Source organism: Tilletiaria anomala, assembly GCF_000711695.1.
Source record: "Tilletiaria anomala UBC 951 chromosome Unknown K437scaffold_5, whole genome shotgun sequence".
NCBI lineage: Eukaryota > Fungi > Basidiomycota > Exobasidiomycetes > Georgefischeriales > Tilletiariaceae > Tilletiaria > Tilletiaria anomala.
This window is the reverse complement of record NW_013547017.1, coordinates 305,204-318,783: the sequence shown is the minus strand read 5'-3', so window position 1 is coordinate 318,783 and position 13,580 is coordinate 305,204. Positions and strand designations below refer to the sequence as shown.

General features: G+C 55.1%; 6 protein-coding genes across 6 annotated transcripts; 3 read left to right on the top strand and 3 right to left on the bottom strand.

Moving 5' to 3' along the window:
- The first annotated feature begins 701 nt into the window (after nt 1-701).
- Nucleotides 702-3,730, top strand: K437DRAFT_253663 (uncharacterized protein). Its single transcript, XM_013390398.1, has 11 exons — nt 702-782; nt 856-939; nt 1,001-1,088; nt 1,154-1,433; nt 1,494-1,947; nt 2,027-2,355; nt 2,418-2,483; nt 2,554-2,736; nt 2,819-2,853; nt 2,921-3,084; nt 3,155-3,730. Exons 1-11 carry the CDS (start codon nt 727-729, stop codon nt 3,624-3,626), a joined length of 2,211 nt encoding a protein of 736 aa, XP_013245852.1. The 5' UTR covers nt 702-726; the 3' UTR covers nt 3,627-3,730.
- On the bottom strand, nt 3,705-5,259 carry K437DRAFT_253662 (putative SEC17-transport vesicle fusion protein). Its single transcript, XM_013390397.1, has 5 exons — nt 5,154-5,259; nt 4,608-5,057; nt 4,355-4,535; nt 4,098-4,272; nt 3,705-4,012 (listed from the first exon to the last, which is right to left on the bottom strand). Exons 2-5 carry the CDS (start codon nt 4,873-4,875, stop codon nt 3,776-3,778), a joined length of 861 nt encoding a protein of 286 aa, XP_013245851.1. The 5' UTR covers nt 4,876-5,057; nt 5,154-5,259; the 3' UTR covers nt 3,705-3,775.
- K437DRAFT_253661 (alpha/beta-hydrolase) lies at nt 5,190-6,931 on the top strand. Its single transcript, XM_013390396.1, has 3 exons — nt 5,190-5,391; nt 5,473-6,196; nt 6,268-6,931. The coding sequence occupies exons 1-3, from the start codon at nt 5,374-5,376 to the stop codon at nt 6,807-6,809; spliced, it is 1,284 nt and encodes a 427-aa protein (XP_013245850.1). The 5' UTR covers nt 5,190-5,373; the 3' UTR covers nt 6,810-6,931.
- Nucleotides 6,932-7,287: 356 nt separating this feature from the next.
- On the bottom strand, nt 7,288-8,467 carry K437DRAFT_135202 (uncharacterized protein). The gene is made up of 2 exons (XM_013390395.1): nt 8,137-8,467; nt 7,288-7,991 (listed from the first exon to the last, which is right to left on the bottom strand). The coding sequence occupies exons 1-2, from the start codon at nt 8,242-8,244 to the stop codon at nt 7,386-7,388; spliced, it is 714 nt and encodes a 237-aa protein (XP_013245849.1). The 5' UTR covers nt 8,245-8,467; the 3' UTR covers nt 7,288-7,385.
- Nucleotides 8,468-9,411: 944 nt separating this feature from the next.
- Nucleotides 9,412-12,096, top strand: K437DRAFT_289746 (Hydantoinase B/oxoprolinase). Its single transcript, XM_013390394.1, has 4 exons — nt 9,412-10,487; nt 10,564-11,015; nt 11,099-11,248; nt 11,330-12,096. Exons 1-4 carry the CDS (start codon nt 9,747-9,749, stop codon nt 12,036-12,038), a joined length of 2,052 nt encoding a protein of 683 aa, XP_013245848.1. The 5' UTR covers nt 9,412-9,746; the 3' UTR covers nt 12,039-12,096.
- Nucleotides 12,097-13,395, bottom strand: K437DRAFT_242819 (RRS1-domain-containing protein). The gene is made up of 2 exons (XM_013390393.1): nt 12,775-13,395; nt 12,097-12,696 (listed from the first exon to the last, which is right to left on the bottom strand). The coding sequence occupies exons 1-2, from the start codon at nt 13,283-13,285 to the stop codon at nt 12,185-12,187; spliced, it is 1,023 nt and encodes a 340-aa protein (XP_013245847.1). The 5' UTR covers nt 13,286-13,395; the 3' UTR covers nt 12,097-12,184.
- Nucleotides 13,396-13,580: the final 185 nt, after the last annotated feature.

Genomic DNA, 13,580 nt, shown 5'->3' with positions numbered 1-13,580 from the left:
TTCCATCCAATAGTTTTCCTCTTCTCGGGCCTCTCCCAGCCTTTCATGTAGACGCCTATCCTCCCAATCTCAGGCTCCAGGTGTCCCAGTAACAGGTTCCTACGTAAAGTAAGATACATCTCTTCAGCATATGAATGTGGGGTAAACTTCCCATATTCTGCTCGTTCCCATGGAACTTTGCCGCAGGTCTAGGTGATCTGCCGAGAGTGCCAACTGGGCCAGCCCTTCAGCCGCCATTCCGTGCTGTGATTCTTCATCCAAACTTCCGCTTTGACTTGCGTGCACTTTGCAGATTACTCATCAACTTGAACTCCCCGCAACTCAAACCCTTTTTGGCCACCTCCAGTCTAGTGCAAAGGCCTGCCGACGCGTCGCGCGACGTGGATCGCGCAGTGCTGGAGCCCGTACTGCAATAAGGAAACGATGCTCCAAGACACTCCTCGATCCTTCTCTCCCTTTGTCAGGTGTTCGGAGTGCGGAGACGCAGCGCTTGCAAACAGACCGCGCGTCGTGCACGACCTTCTGCTCCCAGACGCCGCTCGCACTCTCTTTTTACAATGCTCCCTGTATGCCAATACGAGCAAACGACTGAACCTCTTTGCAATTCCCATTCTCCAGCTTGGTTCGTTCTTCCCTACTTCCACATTGATATTGCCACTCGAGCTGTGCCTCGGAGAACTTTAGCACGCCCTGCCTCTATGACATCGCGCCCCCCTATTAGTAACCATGTTCTACAACGTCGATATACTCACGCGCCGCAAGTCAGGCTTGGGTATTGTATGGTGAGCCCTCGATTTGAAGTCGTCCATGCTGCAACGAAACCGTTCTCCCCTGAATCTGGCTCTGCGCGTACAGGCTCGCTGCTACCCTAGGCAACCGCAGTGTATTCAGAAAGCTCAACAAAAAGGAAGTGGCAAATGTCGACATTGAGAGAGCATGGTAGGGCCAAAATACACATGTACGAGGGGTGGCACCGTTGAAACTTCCTTGCGCCTTGCAGCCAGACTGTCATCTCCCCCGCAGAGCCGATGGCGCTCCGCCTCTCCAGCCAGTTGATGCACGGAATCGTGCGCGTCTACGTACAGCAGGTGCGCGCATACATATCTCAGCGTTCGCACCATGGCTGACACAAGCGCACTTTCACGCTTGGGAGAATGAGCTGTGGATGGCAGACGTGACGAATGCACATGCTGCTGTTCGCAAAGTTCTGGTCACAGGGCACAGTGACGGGACAGCAGGATCGACGGCGGCCATTGATTTGCCCGCTGGACAACGACGTGCGCGTAAGGATCAGATCACCTTGCCAGAGGACCATAGCCGCTTGCAGCCGCAGTACTATGGCCGTTTCGACTTTGACATGATGGCTTGGGAATTCGCGACGGCGGAAGAGGAAAGCATTTACGGTGACTTTGAGCCGGACCGAGCTTCTCGTGGTGAGTTTCTCCCAACCGCAAGCTGCAGACACGAGCTGAATGCACCATATCTGCATACAGCCACGTCTGTGGTTTCTCATCGCCACACTGTCGACCTTTCAAAGATCACGCTCCCCTCAGCCGAGTTACTCCTTGAAGATGCCACGGATCGGGAGCTTGATTACCACGGTCCAGCAGGCGTCGGTCTTGGCATCGACTTCGGCGGCAATGATGGCGAGCAACATCTCGATTTGGGCTTGCATGACCAACATGACGACCGCGACCGTAGCATGAATGATGGGCTCCCGCCTCTGGACGACTATGTTCCGCCCTTGGTCGAGACCCGTCCGCCATCTTATCGCGACCGTCTTAGCGATCTAGGCGGTTCTTTTCGTGGCGCCGGCCTCATGATTAATGAGGGCCTAGGCATCAGCTCCAGTGATGTCGGGCTCGGGTGGAATGTACCACGACAGAGCAGCCTACCGCCGTTTGGGGACGACATGCCGCATGATGTCAGCCTTCCCGACGCTCACGTGTAGGTTCGAGCCACTGGGGCGTCCTGCACTACGCTGCTGACGGTTTAATGTCGCACCACTTTGCCCGACTCCTTGCAGCGCCACATTCTCTCAAGCTCAAGAAATGGAGGACCGGGCTGCGATAGAAGCTAGCATGAATTCCCTAGAGCGTGAAGTCCTAATGGATGCCAAAGCACAGGTGGAGCAGGGAAAGAATAAGGATAGAAGCGGTGCAGGGCAAAAGAAGAAGCGTGTCAGCTTTGTCAATGAAGACCCGCGGATCGAGCTCACGGATGCTGAAATGCGCAACGCGAGAGAGCATTACAAGAGACGTATGATACAAGAACAAGCTGCTCTTGACATCAAGAAGATCGAAAAGGCTGCACAGAAGGAGGCGAACGCTTTGCTCAACTTCCTTCCCCCCACGTGTAAGCGACCTTTTTAGGTGTCGAGACGCAGCGTATATGCTAACTATCCTGTAATGGCACAGTCATGCCTAACTCTGCCGTGGCCGACCTCTGGGAATCGACAGTGGGCACTGCCGCTACAAAGATTGGTGAGTCAATGATCACCTTGGTGACCCTTTATCATGTGTATCACGCTCAAGCTTCGCTGTGATCTCGCAGATGAGGAGAACAAGGAGTGGAGGCTCACCCTCGCCACCTTGCCAGAGGAGGACCGAGTTAGGGAGCGCCAAAAGGGTGAAGCACATGGCATGCCTGGGACATACGGTGAGGGTCAAACTAGTTTCTACAACGATAACGACGAGCTGCCCCCCTTGGAAGACATGCCTGATTTTCTACCAAACGGTGAGTATAGTCTTGCGTCACATCGCTTTGAATTATGGTTAGCAGCTCAGAGAAAATGCATCTTCTCTCGGACCGTTCACAGACGGACCTGGGCCATACCTCGGTCCCTCCGATAGCGTGAGTGACGATCGTATGGGGTTCAGATTATCTGTAGATCGGCTGATCCATTATGGTCTCCAAAAAGTTCTCGGGCAGCGGCGAGATAGGACGTGGTATTACAAGCGGCAGTGATCGCGTGCAGATGCCTTGGAACATTCAAGACGACGAACTGCCATTCAATGGAACGCAAGAGGATCCGACCGCAACCTTTCAGTCCTTCTCTATGGCAGGAACGCCGACTGGCATGCCGTAAGTGCATAAAATGCTAAGAACGACGCGGCACGATTCATTGACCGCGCATCTCGTTTGACTTTGACAGAAACAGGGCATTCCCGCGAGAGAGCTCTCTGTCTCAGCTATCAGCCGGACCAGACAGCACCTTGCTGCGTACAGGACGCGGCTCCATTCTCGGCACTCGCCCAGGTCAGCAAGAAGGTCTCGTGATCGACGAGGAAGAAGCTGCCTTGCTGGGCGGCACTCCCGGCGTCGGCGCGGGACAGACGTCGCAGCTGCCGCTGGTGGAGCTGCGCCGCGAAACGGAGAACTTCTTCACGTACACGAAGCGCATCGCCGCTAGCTTGCCGCACAATCAAGCTCTATTTTTCTCCGATGTTGTGCCCGTCGCGGACAACATGCCAACGGTGGCGGCTCAGGCTTTCTATCAGATGCTCACACTTGTCACCAATAGACGCCTGCTCGTCAAGCAGGAGGAGGCGTATGGCGAGATCGCAATCGACTTTGTTCAAACCCCCTTCATTATGCAAGAGCCGGGTGCCAGCCTCACTGCTTGATTTCAAGCGATGCACCGCCTTCTGTCAGCCTGAATATTCATGCACTCGCAAATCTTTGTTCGCAATCAGCCCGTTTCGCTCGCTCGCACGCATTGTATTGTCCCTATAATATGAAAGGAACGGTTGTCCCTGCTGCGCGATGCAGCGCTCTAAGAAAGATCCGGTTCTTCCTGCATACCTTTTCGTACACCTCTCAAAAGACTCGCTTGCCAGCCCTGGACCCTCTTGGTGCGGTCGAAGTCTTGGATGACCTGGTCCAGGCCGGGCAGGTCACCGGCTTCACACGCCTCCAGCAGGCTATTAAGGAAGCGACCCTCCATGGTCGGCGGGAAGCTAGAATCCTGCTGCGCGTAGTAGCCCATCGCTTTGCCGCATGCAACGTAATCCTGGTGGTGAACAAAGTGTGAACAGTCACTATCGGACTTTCGCTTACACTCAACGAGGCTTCGGTATTTGGCTCATCTGACTCACTGGGATGGCAAGGTAACACATGCCTGCATTTAGATAGTAGTCTTTGACGCTGTACCTTGTCAAGTTGGATTCAAGGCTCATAGCTGCGACCTTTTCCCAGAATTCGATGGCATCTGGATATCGCTTGAGCTCGCACGCGAGCTGCGCAGCTTCCCGATAGCATCCCGATCCCGTGCTATCCGAATCCACAAGGGCTGGCCATCAGCACCGAACAACACAGACAAAAGAAGTACCGATATCCTAAGGTTAGTACTCACGCCGCTGCACCTTCTTGAACGTACCACTCTGCTGCTTTTATGTATGCTGTAAGCGCCTTTTCCGGGTCTTGCGCATCTGACTTGAGCAGCTCGGCGATGGACTTTTGACGATCTGCTGCCTGTCTGAAGCGTCCCTTTTCAACCAGTAGCTGTACTGTCCGTTCCAATGCTACGACCGCGACTGTGGTCAGTTACCACAGAGATATTTGATTCAGCTAGCTGTTCATAACGATAGCAATCGGCATGCGCTCACGCTCAGGCCGGACCATCTTGAAGCACTTGCTCGCTTCAAAGTACGTGTTCGCGGCATAGTCGGTCTCGTTGTTCTTGATCTCTGTTTCCGCAGCTTTCATAAAAGCATGGCCTGCATCCTCGAATCGATTGTCAAGCCGGAACTTGTTTCCTGCTCCCTTGTACAGCTCGGCGGCTTCTTCGAGCTTCGACTGCGCGTTGCTGAACCAACCGCCTGAGGAGCTGGCCTTCTTGTCGGCCGCTCTGAGCATATCGTCGGCGCTGGACATGTTGGGCAATGTCGATCGCGAAAGGCTCGATGAGTCTTTCAAATCTTGCTCGCTGTCGACTGTATGCCTAACGTAGGAGGTTGAGGAAAGTTAGGAATGCTCTATGCTTGTATCAAACCCCATGTGAGAGACCCAAAAGGCTCGTACAGTTGGCAGCTCGACGAGGTCGAAAGGTGATGACGCTGTCGAGGGAAACGGGGGGCGGAATCAAATCAACACACAGCTGCAGCGCCGCTTCTCTGGCATGCACTTATGGCGGGCGGATTGTGTGCACCTACCCAGTTCTAGTCTCACTTTGCAAGCTTGCAACTGGGGTTGCATGATGCAGCCCCATTGACCGCACCGCCTTGGAGAGAATTCGTCTGTGGGCAGATTTGGTCGCTAATCAAGGTCGGGCAGGTGGAAATTTTGGCCTACTCGACGCGAAGCACCTGCAATCGGCGGCGAGAATCAGCAGTCAAGATGCGGTCCTCGGGCCCGTCGCAAAGCAGCTTCCTGATGAGGGCCCAAGTCTTCGTGCGTGCGACTGACGACATGACAGAATCTCACGGTGCTGATGAAAGCTGACATTTGAGCTTGGTGAAATTGCAACCGCAGCCGGTCGCCTTCGCTAGCATATACCTACTGTTTTTGCTTTCCATGCTAAGCCCATCTCTGCAAGCTCACTTTCTCTTCTTGCACAAGATGCAAGTTCCCTTCAGGCCCGATTTTGACAACCCTGTTCGCTACGGAATCGCACCGTACAAGACTCGCAATCTGCGCCTGACAACCTCGGACAGGGTCCAAATCGGGGCTTGGCACGTTCTTCCCGACCAGTACATGAAGGAACACCGGGGCCCTTTCGATGAAGCACACTACGACAAGGCTCTGCAAAAATACCCGACGGTTGTCTACTTACACGGCAACGCTGCGAACCGCGCTGCCCCCTTCCGAACGGCTACTTACTCACTCATCACCAGCCGCTTGGGCGCGAACGTGGTTGCTATTGATTACCGTGGCTTTGGAGACAGCGAAGGCTCCCCATCAGAGGAAGGTCTCGTCCGTGACGCCAGAGCCGCATGGGACTGGGTCCTCGAGAAACGAGCCGGTAAGAGCTTCAGGAAAAGCAGCGAGAAAGGTGCTGGCATGATCGTCATGGGCCAGAGCCTCGGTACAGGCGTAGCTGCCAAATTGTCCCTGGATCTCACCCAAGGAGGGACACCGCCTCAAGGTGTCGTCCTCATCGCGCCGTACTCTTCCATTCGCGGCCTCATCACCAGCTACCGTATAGGTGGTATCTTTCCAGTCTTTGCGCCACTATCGACGATTCCCTTTGCGAATAGTGACTAGGTCTGATCCGATATCTGGAAACCAAGATAAGTATCGCTGATTGGGATCTGTTCCATTTCCCAGAATTCCTTGACCGCGTGCTCTACACCCATTTCAACACCTCAGCCGTGCTGCCTATATTATTATCCGCCACGCGGAAAGACCCGCCTACGACGTTCCCGCGAGTCGTCGTCGACCATGCCACAAATGATGAGGTGATCCCATACTCACACTCGGAACAGCTCTTCGACGAACTCATCGCGCTCGAGCTTGGCTCAGACTTACCTCTACACCCGTACGGTTCGAACAGAAAGATTCCAAAGACGGGTGACTTGCAATCCGTCTCGGACAAGCTGAAAGCGTATCACACGCGGGTACAAGCTGCGAGGGCAAGCAAGGTGAAGAAGAGGACCATCGAAGGCTTTGGCACGGTCGAAACCATGGTTATGTCGCACGGAGGCGCTACAGCTGGCGCGAGCGACTCAGCGGAGGACGCACCGACCGTCACGCTAATTCGCACACATCACGGTGGGCACAACAGAGTCGGCGAGGGTGTCATAGACTTGGCAGGAGAGCTCATTGGCATCATCGACTCCTCCGCATCCACCGCCTCCGCTGCACGATGAGAGCTGCCGCGCACGAATGACGTCCGTTAGCCGCACTACTCAACTCGCGCATTGCCGGGAATAGTGGATAAATCTGTGTATTCCTAGGCGAATGAGCGGGATATGTATACGATACACCGGGATCCGAGAACCGTCGTTCCATGCTTGAGAGGCCGGCATTGAGGCCCGCTCATACCAAGCCCGATGGCCGAAAACAAGTCTAAGCTTGTTATCATTTGGATACGAAAAAGAAAAGAGAAGGAAGGCGGAATGAAAGGTCTTATCACCTTTCCAGCTTACAAGGATAGTGAGAGAAGGAAACGAAGAAGTGAATGTATCTCGGGCAGGTTGCCCGTGTAAAAGGGGTTTGAGAAGGTACTGTTGGAGTAACTGGTGGCGCATTGAAGTCGGTATGTTAACATATCGATGCTCCGGCCCAAGGCTTCGGAGAGCTGGGCCCGAGCACGACGAAATTCTTTAGCGAAAGATCGGCGCGCCGCACTGGGGAACTGAAGGCGAACCTGACGAGGGCGACAATGCTGACGATGTCGGTGACGCTGTGATGGTGACGCGGTTAACCATGAGGTACGTTGCTGCTCAGACTACTGTGCCGCGCTTGACGAGCTTGATCATGCCTTCGGCCTCGTCACGCTTGATTCCTTGGCTCAGTCCAACACCCACGAAGCCAAAGTCCTCCGTTGGCACCTGTTCCTCAGCGTCGTCCGCCTCTCGCTTCTTCCACGAAGGACTAGGCCCGCCTCCCCAAAAGCCATAGTCTGAAGCCGGAGCAGCGGGCTGCGTAGTTTTTCTCTCTCCCGCCTTGTGCTCGACCTTCTTCTTGTCACTGCCCTTTGACTTATGCGCCCCCTTGTGATGATGGTGCGCCTTGGTCTTCTTCTTGGCCGACTTTGGCTCAGGGCTAGGATCGCGCTTCCAAGCTGGTGACGGACCGCTGCCTACGAAAGTTTGGCCGGCTGGTGGGGCGCCGTGGTCAGGACCAATCTCTGTGGCGGACTTGCTAGGAGCAGCGATGACAGACGCAGCGCCGAGCATCAACACAAGACAGGCGGCGAGTACGAGCGTCAGGTGAGGGGCGGCCTTCATCTTGAGCGAGGACTCTGGGATGTTTGTGAGAAAGCTAATCCGATTCAGGCTTGGAGTGATGATGATGAACGAGCGGACTGAGTGATGCGAGAAAGAAAGCTGTTTCGAAGACATAGAGGAGTCGTCAATAAGAAAAGCACAACTAATAGAGACACTCCATCACAAACGGTATACGCCTTACTCACCCTGTCAAGCTCGCAAACACTGTGAAGGGTCCCCGATGTGCAAGCAGAATGATGCTTACCCTTGAAAGGAACACAGTTTGAAAGCCGCTGAGTAGTGATGAAGTGTATATGTAGCCGCGCGATGGGTAGACGATGCCGAGGACGAAGTCGTGTGTATCACCGGTCATGCAAAAGTGAAGGTGATCGATGGTGGATGGTTCGATGGTGAGATCAACTTGAACGGACGGACGATCCAGGAGAGCACCTGGTGCTGAAGGCGGGAACGGGGGAGGGGGAGGGGGCGATGAAGGGGCTATCCAGCAAGGCGACGCTCTTTAGATGTTACGCCGAGTGTTTGTCCCTGAAGGCTGAAACCACACAGTGGCCATAAGCCACAGTTGTCGCTGTAGTGTCACTGTCTCCGCTTCGTCAGCTACGGGATTGTCTGTGGTATAAGCGGCAGTTGCTGTTGTCTATCACTGTTTGCCATCAATACTTGCTGCTTGGCAACTGGTGCAGACAGACTGGGGTCAGGTGTTTTCAACGAACAATCGAAAGTCGATCAGGCTGCCGCAAGAATTTCTGCGCATCAGTGTATGTATTTGCGGGGACACTGTGGCCGGTGGCGGCGAACATGGAAAACGACGAGCAACTTGAAAAGAAGAACGAACGGCGCTGTGTGGGACTGTCGACATTCGACGACGTACAGGAAGTCAGCGTCGAAGCGGCCGTCTTGCTTTCGAATGTTCCGGCACTGGGCAGCCCGATAGGCGTGGCGATGTCAGTGAAAAGGACAGTCGTCGCTGCGGAGAGTCTTCATTGACTCTCATCAAGATGGATTCATCCCCGCCATAGACTTGCAGGCTACATTGGCACAGAGAGCCGCAATCTGGTAAACAGGACGTCCAAAAGTGTCCAGCTCGAGGGCATATCGCCTCGGATTTGCTTCTCTTGGCTGCTGTTTCAGAACAAGGACCAGGTCTGCAAGGACACAGGCGAGATACTTTGTATCGTATGTATCATGCGGTCAAAGGGGGAGGGGGACGAGGGAGGGAGGAGAGGATGTGGCTTGCAACCCTTGACCCTGCACGCAAGTTTTCGCTGTGTGGCGAGAGTTGGCAGACTACGAGCCGCGAGCTGACCGTCTACATTTCGAGAGAAGCATAACGGAGCTACCCCAGGGGGAAGCAGCAACAGTGAAGCAGTCCACCATGCACAGTTCTGGCGAGAGTCAGAGTGATCAAGGGGGCACTCCTTTATTAGCGAGCAAGAGGCTGCAAGGAGGCGCGCACCACGGGGACAATTGCGATGCTCGTGTTGTTTCCAAGACCGCGCCCAGGAACGCGCCCCGCGTCCAGCTGTTGCACCGAATCCTAGAACAACTCGACGCGTCCTCTCCTCAACAGCTGGATTTACAAGTGGCACAATGGGTACAAGCGTAACACCGCTCAGACGCGTCAAGCCTATCGGCTGTATCGGACGGACACAACGTCACCACTTCGCTATTTGCAGCCTGCTGATGGTGTTCATGCCCACCACGGTTACGACGTAGCCAGCTTAGGAAGCTTATCGGACCCCTCGTACAAATTGGCCTCTCTCAACGGGTCGACATCGCGGCACGGAATCTGTACGCAAGGGCAAGCACATTGCTCTGCTCGGTTGCTGGGCAATCTTCTTGTATCAAGCCAAGATGAGTAAAATGGCGGGCGTCGGCCCAGGGCAACGAGGTGGGCCATCCAGCAAGAACAGCAAAGAGGCGGACCCGATTCTGCTGTCTCTCTTTGCAAATCGCTTCATTTCTGTTGCGGAGGCTATGGGGCGCTCGCTGCAACAGACCAGCATCTCCACCAACATCAAGGAGCGCCTCGATTTCTCTTGCGCTCTCTTCTCGCCGGACGGATCGCTCGTGGCCAATGCGCCGCACTTACCCGTCCACTTGGGAAGCATGAGCTTCGCCGTGCGCTACCAGATTGCACACCTTGCCCAAGCGAACGGAGGTGATGGGATCCAGCGCGGCGATGTCATCCTCGCAAATCACCCGGCAGCCGGGGGAAGCCATTTGCCAGACATGACTTGCATAACGCCTGTCTTTGCAGAGGATCGAGATGAGGTTATCTTCTTCACTGCCTCCCGCGGTCACCATGCCGACATTGGTGGGATCCTTCCGGGCTCTATGCCGCCCACGAGCAAGACGCTGTACGAAGAAGGCGCCCAGATCAAGTCCTTCAAAATAGTCAGTCAGGGCGAGTATGATCGCCACGGGCTCATAAAGCATATGCTCGAAGATCCGAGCAAGTACCCCGGCTGCTCAGGAAGTCGCTGTATTCGCGATGTAGAGAGCGATCTTCAGGCACAAATCGCGGCGAACCAAAAGGGTATCAACCTCATCCAGATGCTCGTCGAGGAGTGGGGGTTAGGGACGGTGCAGGAGGTGCGCATGCCTTGTTCCCAATGCAGGCCGGGCTCACTGCTGATTATGACCATTCTACTTTCGACGACGTATCCAGTACATGCTTCACATACGCAACAATGCCGAACTAGCGGTTCGGAACCTGCTGCGCGACGTGTCAAAGCGCCAAGGCACGAATTCGCTGCATGCCATTGAATATATGGACGACGGGACGCCCATCGAATTGCGGGTGACGATTGATCCTTCAGCAGGCTCGGCCATCTTTGACTTTGAAGGCACGGGTCCAGAAGTGCAGGGGAACTGGAATTGCCCCAAAAGCGTCTCGCATTCTGCCATCATCTACTGCTTGCGAAGTATGGTCAGCATGGACATTCCACTCAACCAGGGGTGCCTAACGCCGATCGAAGTCCGCATCCCAAAGGGGAGCCTGTTGGATCCAAGCGATAGCGCGGCAGTTGTCGGAGGCAATGTGCTCACTAGTCAAAGGATCACGGATGTCGTGCTCAAGGCTTTCAAAGCCGTCGCAGCGAGTCAAGGTTGTACGAACAAGTGAGTGTGCCGACCCCTAGGGAGGTTCGAGCATTTTACGTGACAAGACGCAAACTGACATCATATCTTTGTGCGGTGTAAAGCTTGACTTTTGGCCTCGGAGGCCGCGACAAAGATGGAAACCACGTCGAGGGCTTTGGCTACTACGAGACCATCGCTGGTGGATCCGGTGCTGGGCCCTCTTGGCACGGGACAAGCGGCGTGCACACACACATGACAAACACTCGCATCACGTGAGTTCTACGCCTTTTTCATTGCATTATTTTCGCAATGAAGCACTCACCTTCTTTACAACCTTCAAACGAACCGCACAGTGACCCAGAAATCATGGAACGGCGCTACCCTGTGATGATCCGGCAATTCTCCTTGCGCACCGGGTCAGGCGGCGATGGGCTGTATAGAGGCGGCGATGGTGTGATCCGTGAGATTGAGTTCCACTCTCCGTCGATCCAGGTGTCAATTCTGTCTGAGCGGCGCGTCTATCGGCCCTTCGGCTTAGAAGGCGGCGAGGACGCCAAGACTGGTCTGAATCTGTGGGTCAAGCAGCGGAGAGAGGAGGATGGTGACTTGCTTGATGATGACGAGGATCGAGACGATGACGGCGTCGGCGTCGACGCCAGCGCCAGCGCCGGAGATGGCGGGCAAAGCGATGGAACAGCGAAGAGGCGCAAGCAGGAGAAGGTCATGGATGAGAACGGTAAAGTCCGCCAGCCACCGCGCATCATCAATCTAGGCGCCAAGACGACCGCACGCATGGGCCGAGGTGACCGGATCATCATTCACACTCCCGGCGGCGGGGGTTGGGGCAAGAAAAGCGAGCGACAGCAAGCAAGTCCAAGTACATTTGATAGAAATGCCGGAGACAAGAAGGGCGCAGAAGTCGAGAAAGAAGAATTCGAGCGGGGCAAAGCGATGAGTGGACGCACAGCGTCACTCGATCGCGCGCATTTCGAGAACGGGCTACATACGACACATAGCAAAGGAAGCATGATGGAATGGGAGGCTGCCCAGCTTGGCGCATGATCGTGTGATATCTTATTGCGCCCACTCCACATTGCTATTATAGACAAATGTCCTCTTTTGCTGATGCTGGCTATTGTACATGAGCTGCTATGAATGCGGACCGTGTGATCAAAGCTGAGAAAGGAAAGGCGCAGGCAGGCCAACTATCACTTGCCCTTTCTCCCGCCCTTCTTGCTACCGCCCTTGCCTCCCTGCGACCCGGTACTGTGTCCAACAAGCGCAGCAGTCCCCCTCCCTTGGCTCGCGTACTTGACCGCCTTGCGCGTGTTAACGAGGCCCTTGTCTCCACCGGCTTTCTGCGCGCGCTCCATCTTGCCAAGCAAGCCAAGCTGCACACTGCGCTCGGCGGATGTGTTAACTTCGTTTGGCTCAAACTTGCGCTTCAGGCTCTTGGTCTTGAACGTCTTGCTTTCGTTCGGCAGCGCGCGGTCGAAGCGGCCCATTGACGCTGTCGAGCGCTTCGACCGCAGGAGGTCGCCCTCGAGCTGAGCCTTTTTGACCTCGCGGGCTGCTGCGCGGTCCGAGACCGTCGCGCTGTTGCTGGGTGTAGCAGAAGAGGCAGCAGCACGCTGCAAGTTCTTAAGACGCTTTCCTTCGTTCGCCGCCTTTCGTTCTTTGAGAACTTTCTTGGCTGCCGCGCTAGGGTTGTAGCCGTCCTCTATCGTGGAGAGAATTGAGGCGAGATGGATCAGATACGGATATTCCAGGAACAAAAACGGCAACGGTGGTGACGTACCAGCATTGGAAGGCATGACATGCAGCCACTGATTCTCCTCGTCCTTGTTCGCGCCTTCGAAACCCCATCTAGGCACCCAATCCTTGCGCTCATCATCCCATACCATCTTGTCCTTCTTGCGATGCTGGATGCCTTTCGCCTTCGCAAACTTCTCCCACTTGGTCAGAGGCTTGCTTTCTGTCTTTGGCAGCGGCTTTTCTCGTGGTTCACAGATGCGCGACGAAGGCTGGATGGGCGGCAACGTCGCCAACGGCCCGACATCTGCGTGCTTGGTGAAGGGCAGGGAGAAGATGCTATTGAGCAAGTGCTGGGTGGAGTTCCGCGCTCGTTCGAGGAGGTACGCATCGCGTGCTGCTGCTGATGATGAAGAGGACAGCTTGGAGGCGTCGAGCTGATTCGGGTCGACGGACAGCATGAAACCGACGTCGAGCTGCAGAGGCGTGGAGCCTTGCTTGACCTCGATTGAAACCGACGACGGCCCCGCCGCCGCGGACGTGGACCCGGCAGACATGCTTGCGCTAATTGAACCAGAGGTTGACAATGCTTCTCGACAAGAAATTGTCCTGCTCTTTGGATTAAAGCAATCAATACGGCGGTAAGACCTCGGCGCCAACCTTCGCGATGTCCAAACCACAAAGGAGAGTCTTCCTCGAAGCAAGCTCATCGCCCTCGCCGTTCGGGTGTCCACAATTTTTTCGTGCAGTTGGCTGCCGACACGGAAAGACGGAACCCGGGACTTGTTGATCCTGATGCTCCTCTCTGAAATGGGGAGTAGGGTTACACCTTATGCCAATCCTAGATGCAAA

What these genes read in the sequence shown, in the direction of transcription:
- K437DRAFT_253663 (XM_013390398.1), top strand. Translation starts at nt 727, where the DNA reads ATGTTCTACAACGTCGATATACTCACGCGCCGCAAGTCAGGCTTGGGT. An exon ending in CAACTTCCTTCCCCCCACGT is followed by an intron (nt 2,356 to 2,417) that starts GTAAGCGACCTT and finishes GTAATGGCACAG; the next exon opens with TCATGCCTAACTCTGCCGTG. An exon ending in GGAACGCCGACTGGCATGCC is followed by an intron (nt 3,085 to 3,154) that starts GTAAGTGCATAA and finishes TGACTTTGACAG; the next exon opens with AAACAGGGCATTCCCGCGAG.
- K437DRAFT_253662 (XM_013390397.1), bottom strand. Translation starts at nt 4,875, where the DNA reads ATGTCCAGCGCCGACGATATGCTCAGAGCGGCCGACAAGAAGGCCAGC. An exon ending in CAAGATGGTCCGGCCTGAGC is followed by an intron (nt 4,536 to 4,607) that starts GTGAGCGCATGC and finishes AACTGACCACAG; the next exon opens with TCGCGGTCGTAGCATTGGAA. An exon ending in GTTCAAGAAGGTGCAGCGGC is followed by an intron (nt 4,273 to 4,354) that starts GTGAGTACTAAC and finishes GGATTCGGATAG; the next exon opens with CACGGGATCGGGATGCTATC.
- K437DRAFT_253661 (XM_013390396.1), top strand. An exon ending in GACGATTCCCTTTGCGAATA is followed by an intron (nt 6,197 to 6,267) that starts GTGACTAGGTCT and finishes TCCATTTCCCAG; the next exon opens with AATTCCTTGACCGCGTGCTC.
- K437DRAFT_135202 (XM_013390395.1), bottom strand. Translation starts at nt 8,244, where the DNA reads ATGACCGGTGATACACACGACTTCGTCCTCGGCATCGTCTACCCATCG. An exon ending in AAACTGTGTTCCTTTCAAGG is followed by an intron (nt 7,992 to 8,136) that starts GTAAGCATCATT and finishes TCTTCGAAACAG; the next exon opens with CTTTCTTTCTCGCATCACTC.
- K437DRAFT_289746 (XM_013390394.1), top strand. Translation starts at nt 9,747, where the DNA reads ATGAGTAAAATGGCGGGCGTCGGCCCAGGGCAACGAGGTGGGCCATCC. An exon ending in GGTTAGGGACGGTGCAGGAG is followed by an intron (nt 10,488 to 10,563) that starts GTGCGCATGCCT and finishes CGACGTATCCAG; the next exon opens with TACATGCTTCACATACGCAA. An exon ending in ATGACAAACACTCGCATCAC is followed by an intron (nt 11,249 to 11,329) that starts GTGAGTTCTACG and finishes CGAACCGCACAG; the next exon opens with TGACCCAGAAATCATGGAAC.
- K437DRAFT_242819 (XM_013390393.1), bottom strand. Translation starts at nt 13,285, where the DNA reads ATGTCTGCCGGGTCCACGTCCGCGGCGGCGGGGCCGTCGTCGGTTTCA. An exon ending in TGTCATGCCTTCCAATGCTG is followed by an intron (nt 12,697 to 12,774) that starts GTACGTCACCAC and finishes TCTCCACGATAG; the next exon opens with AGGACGGCTACAACCCTAGC.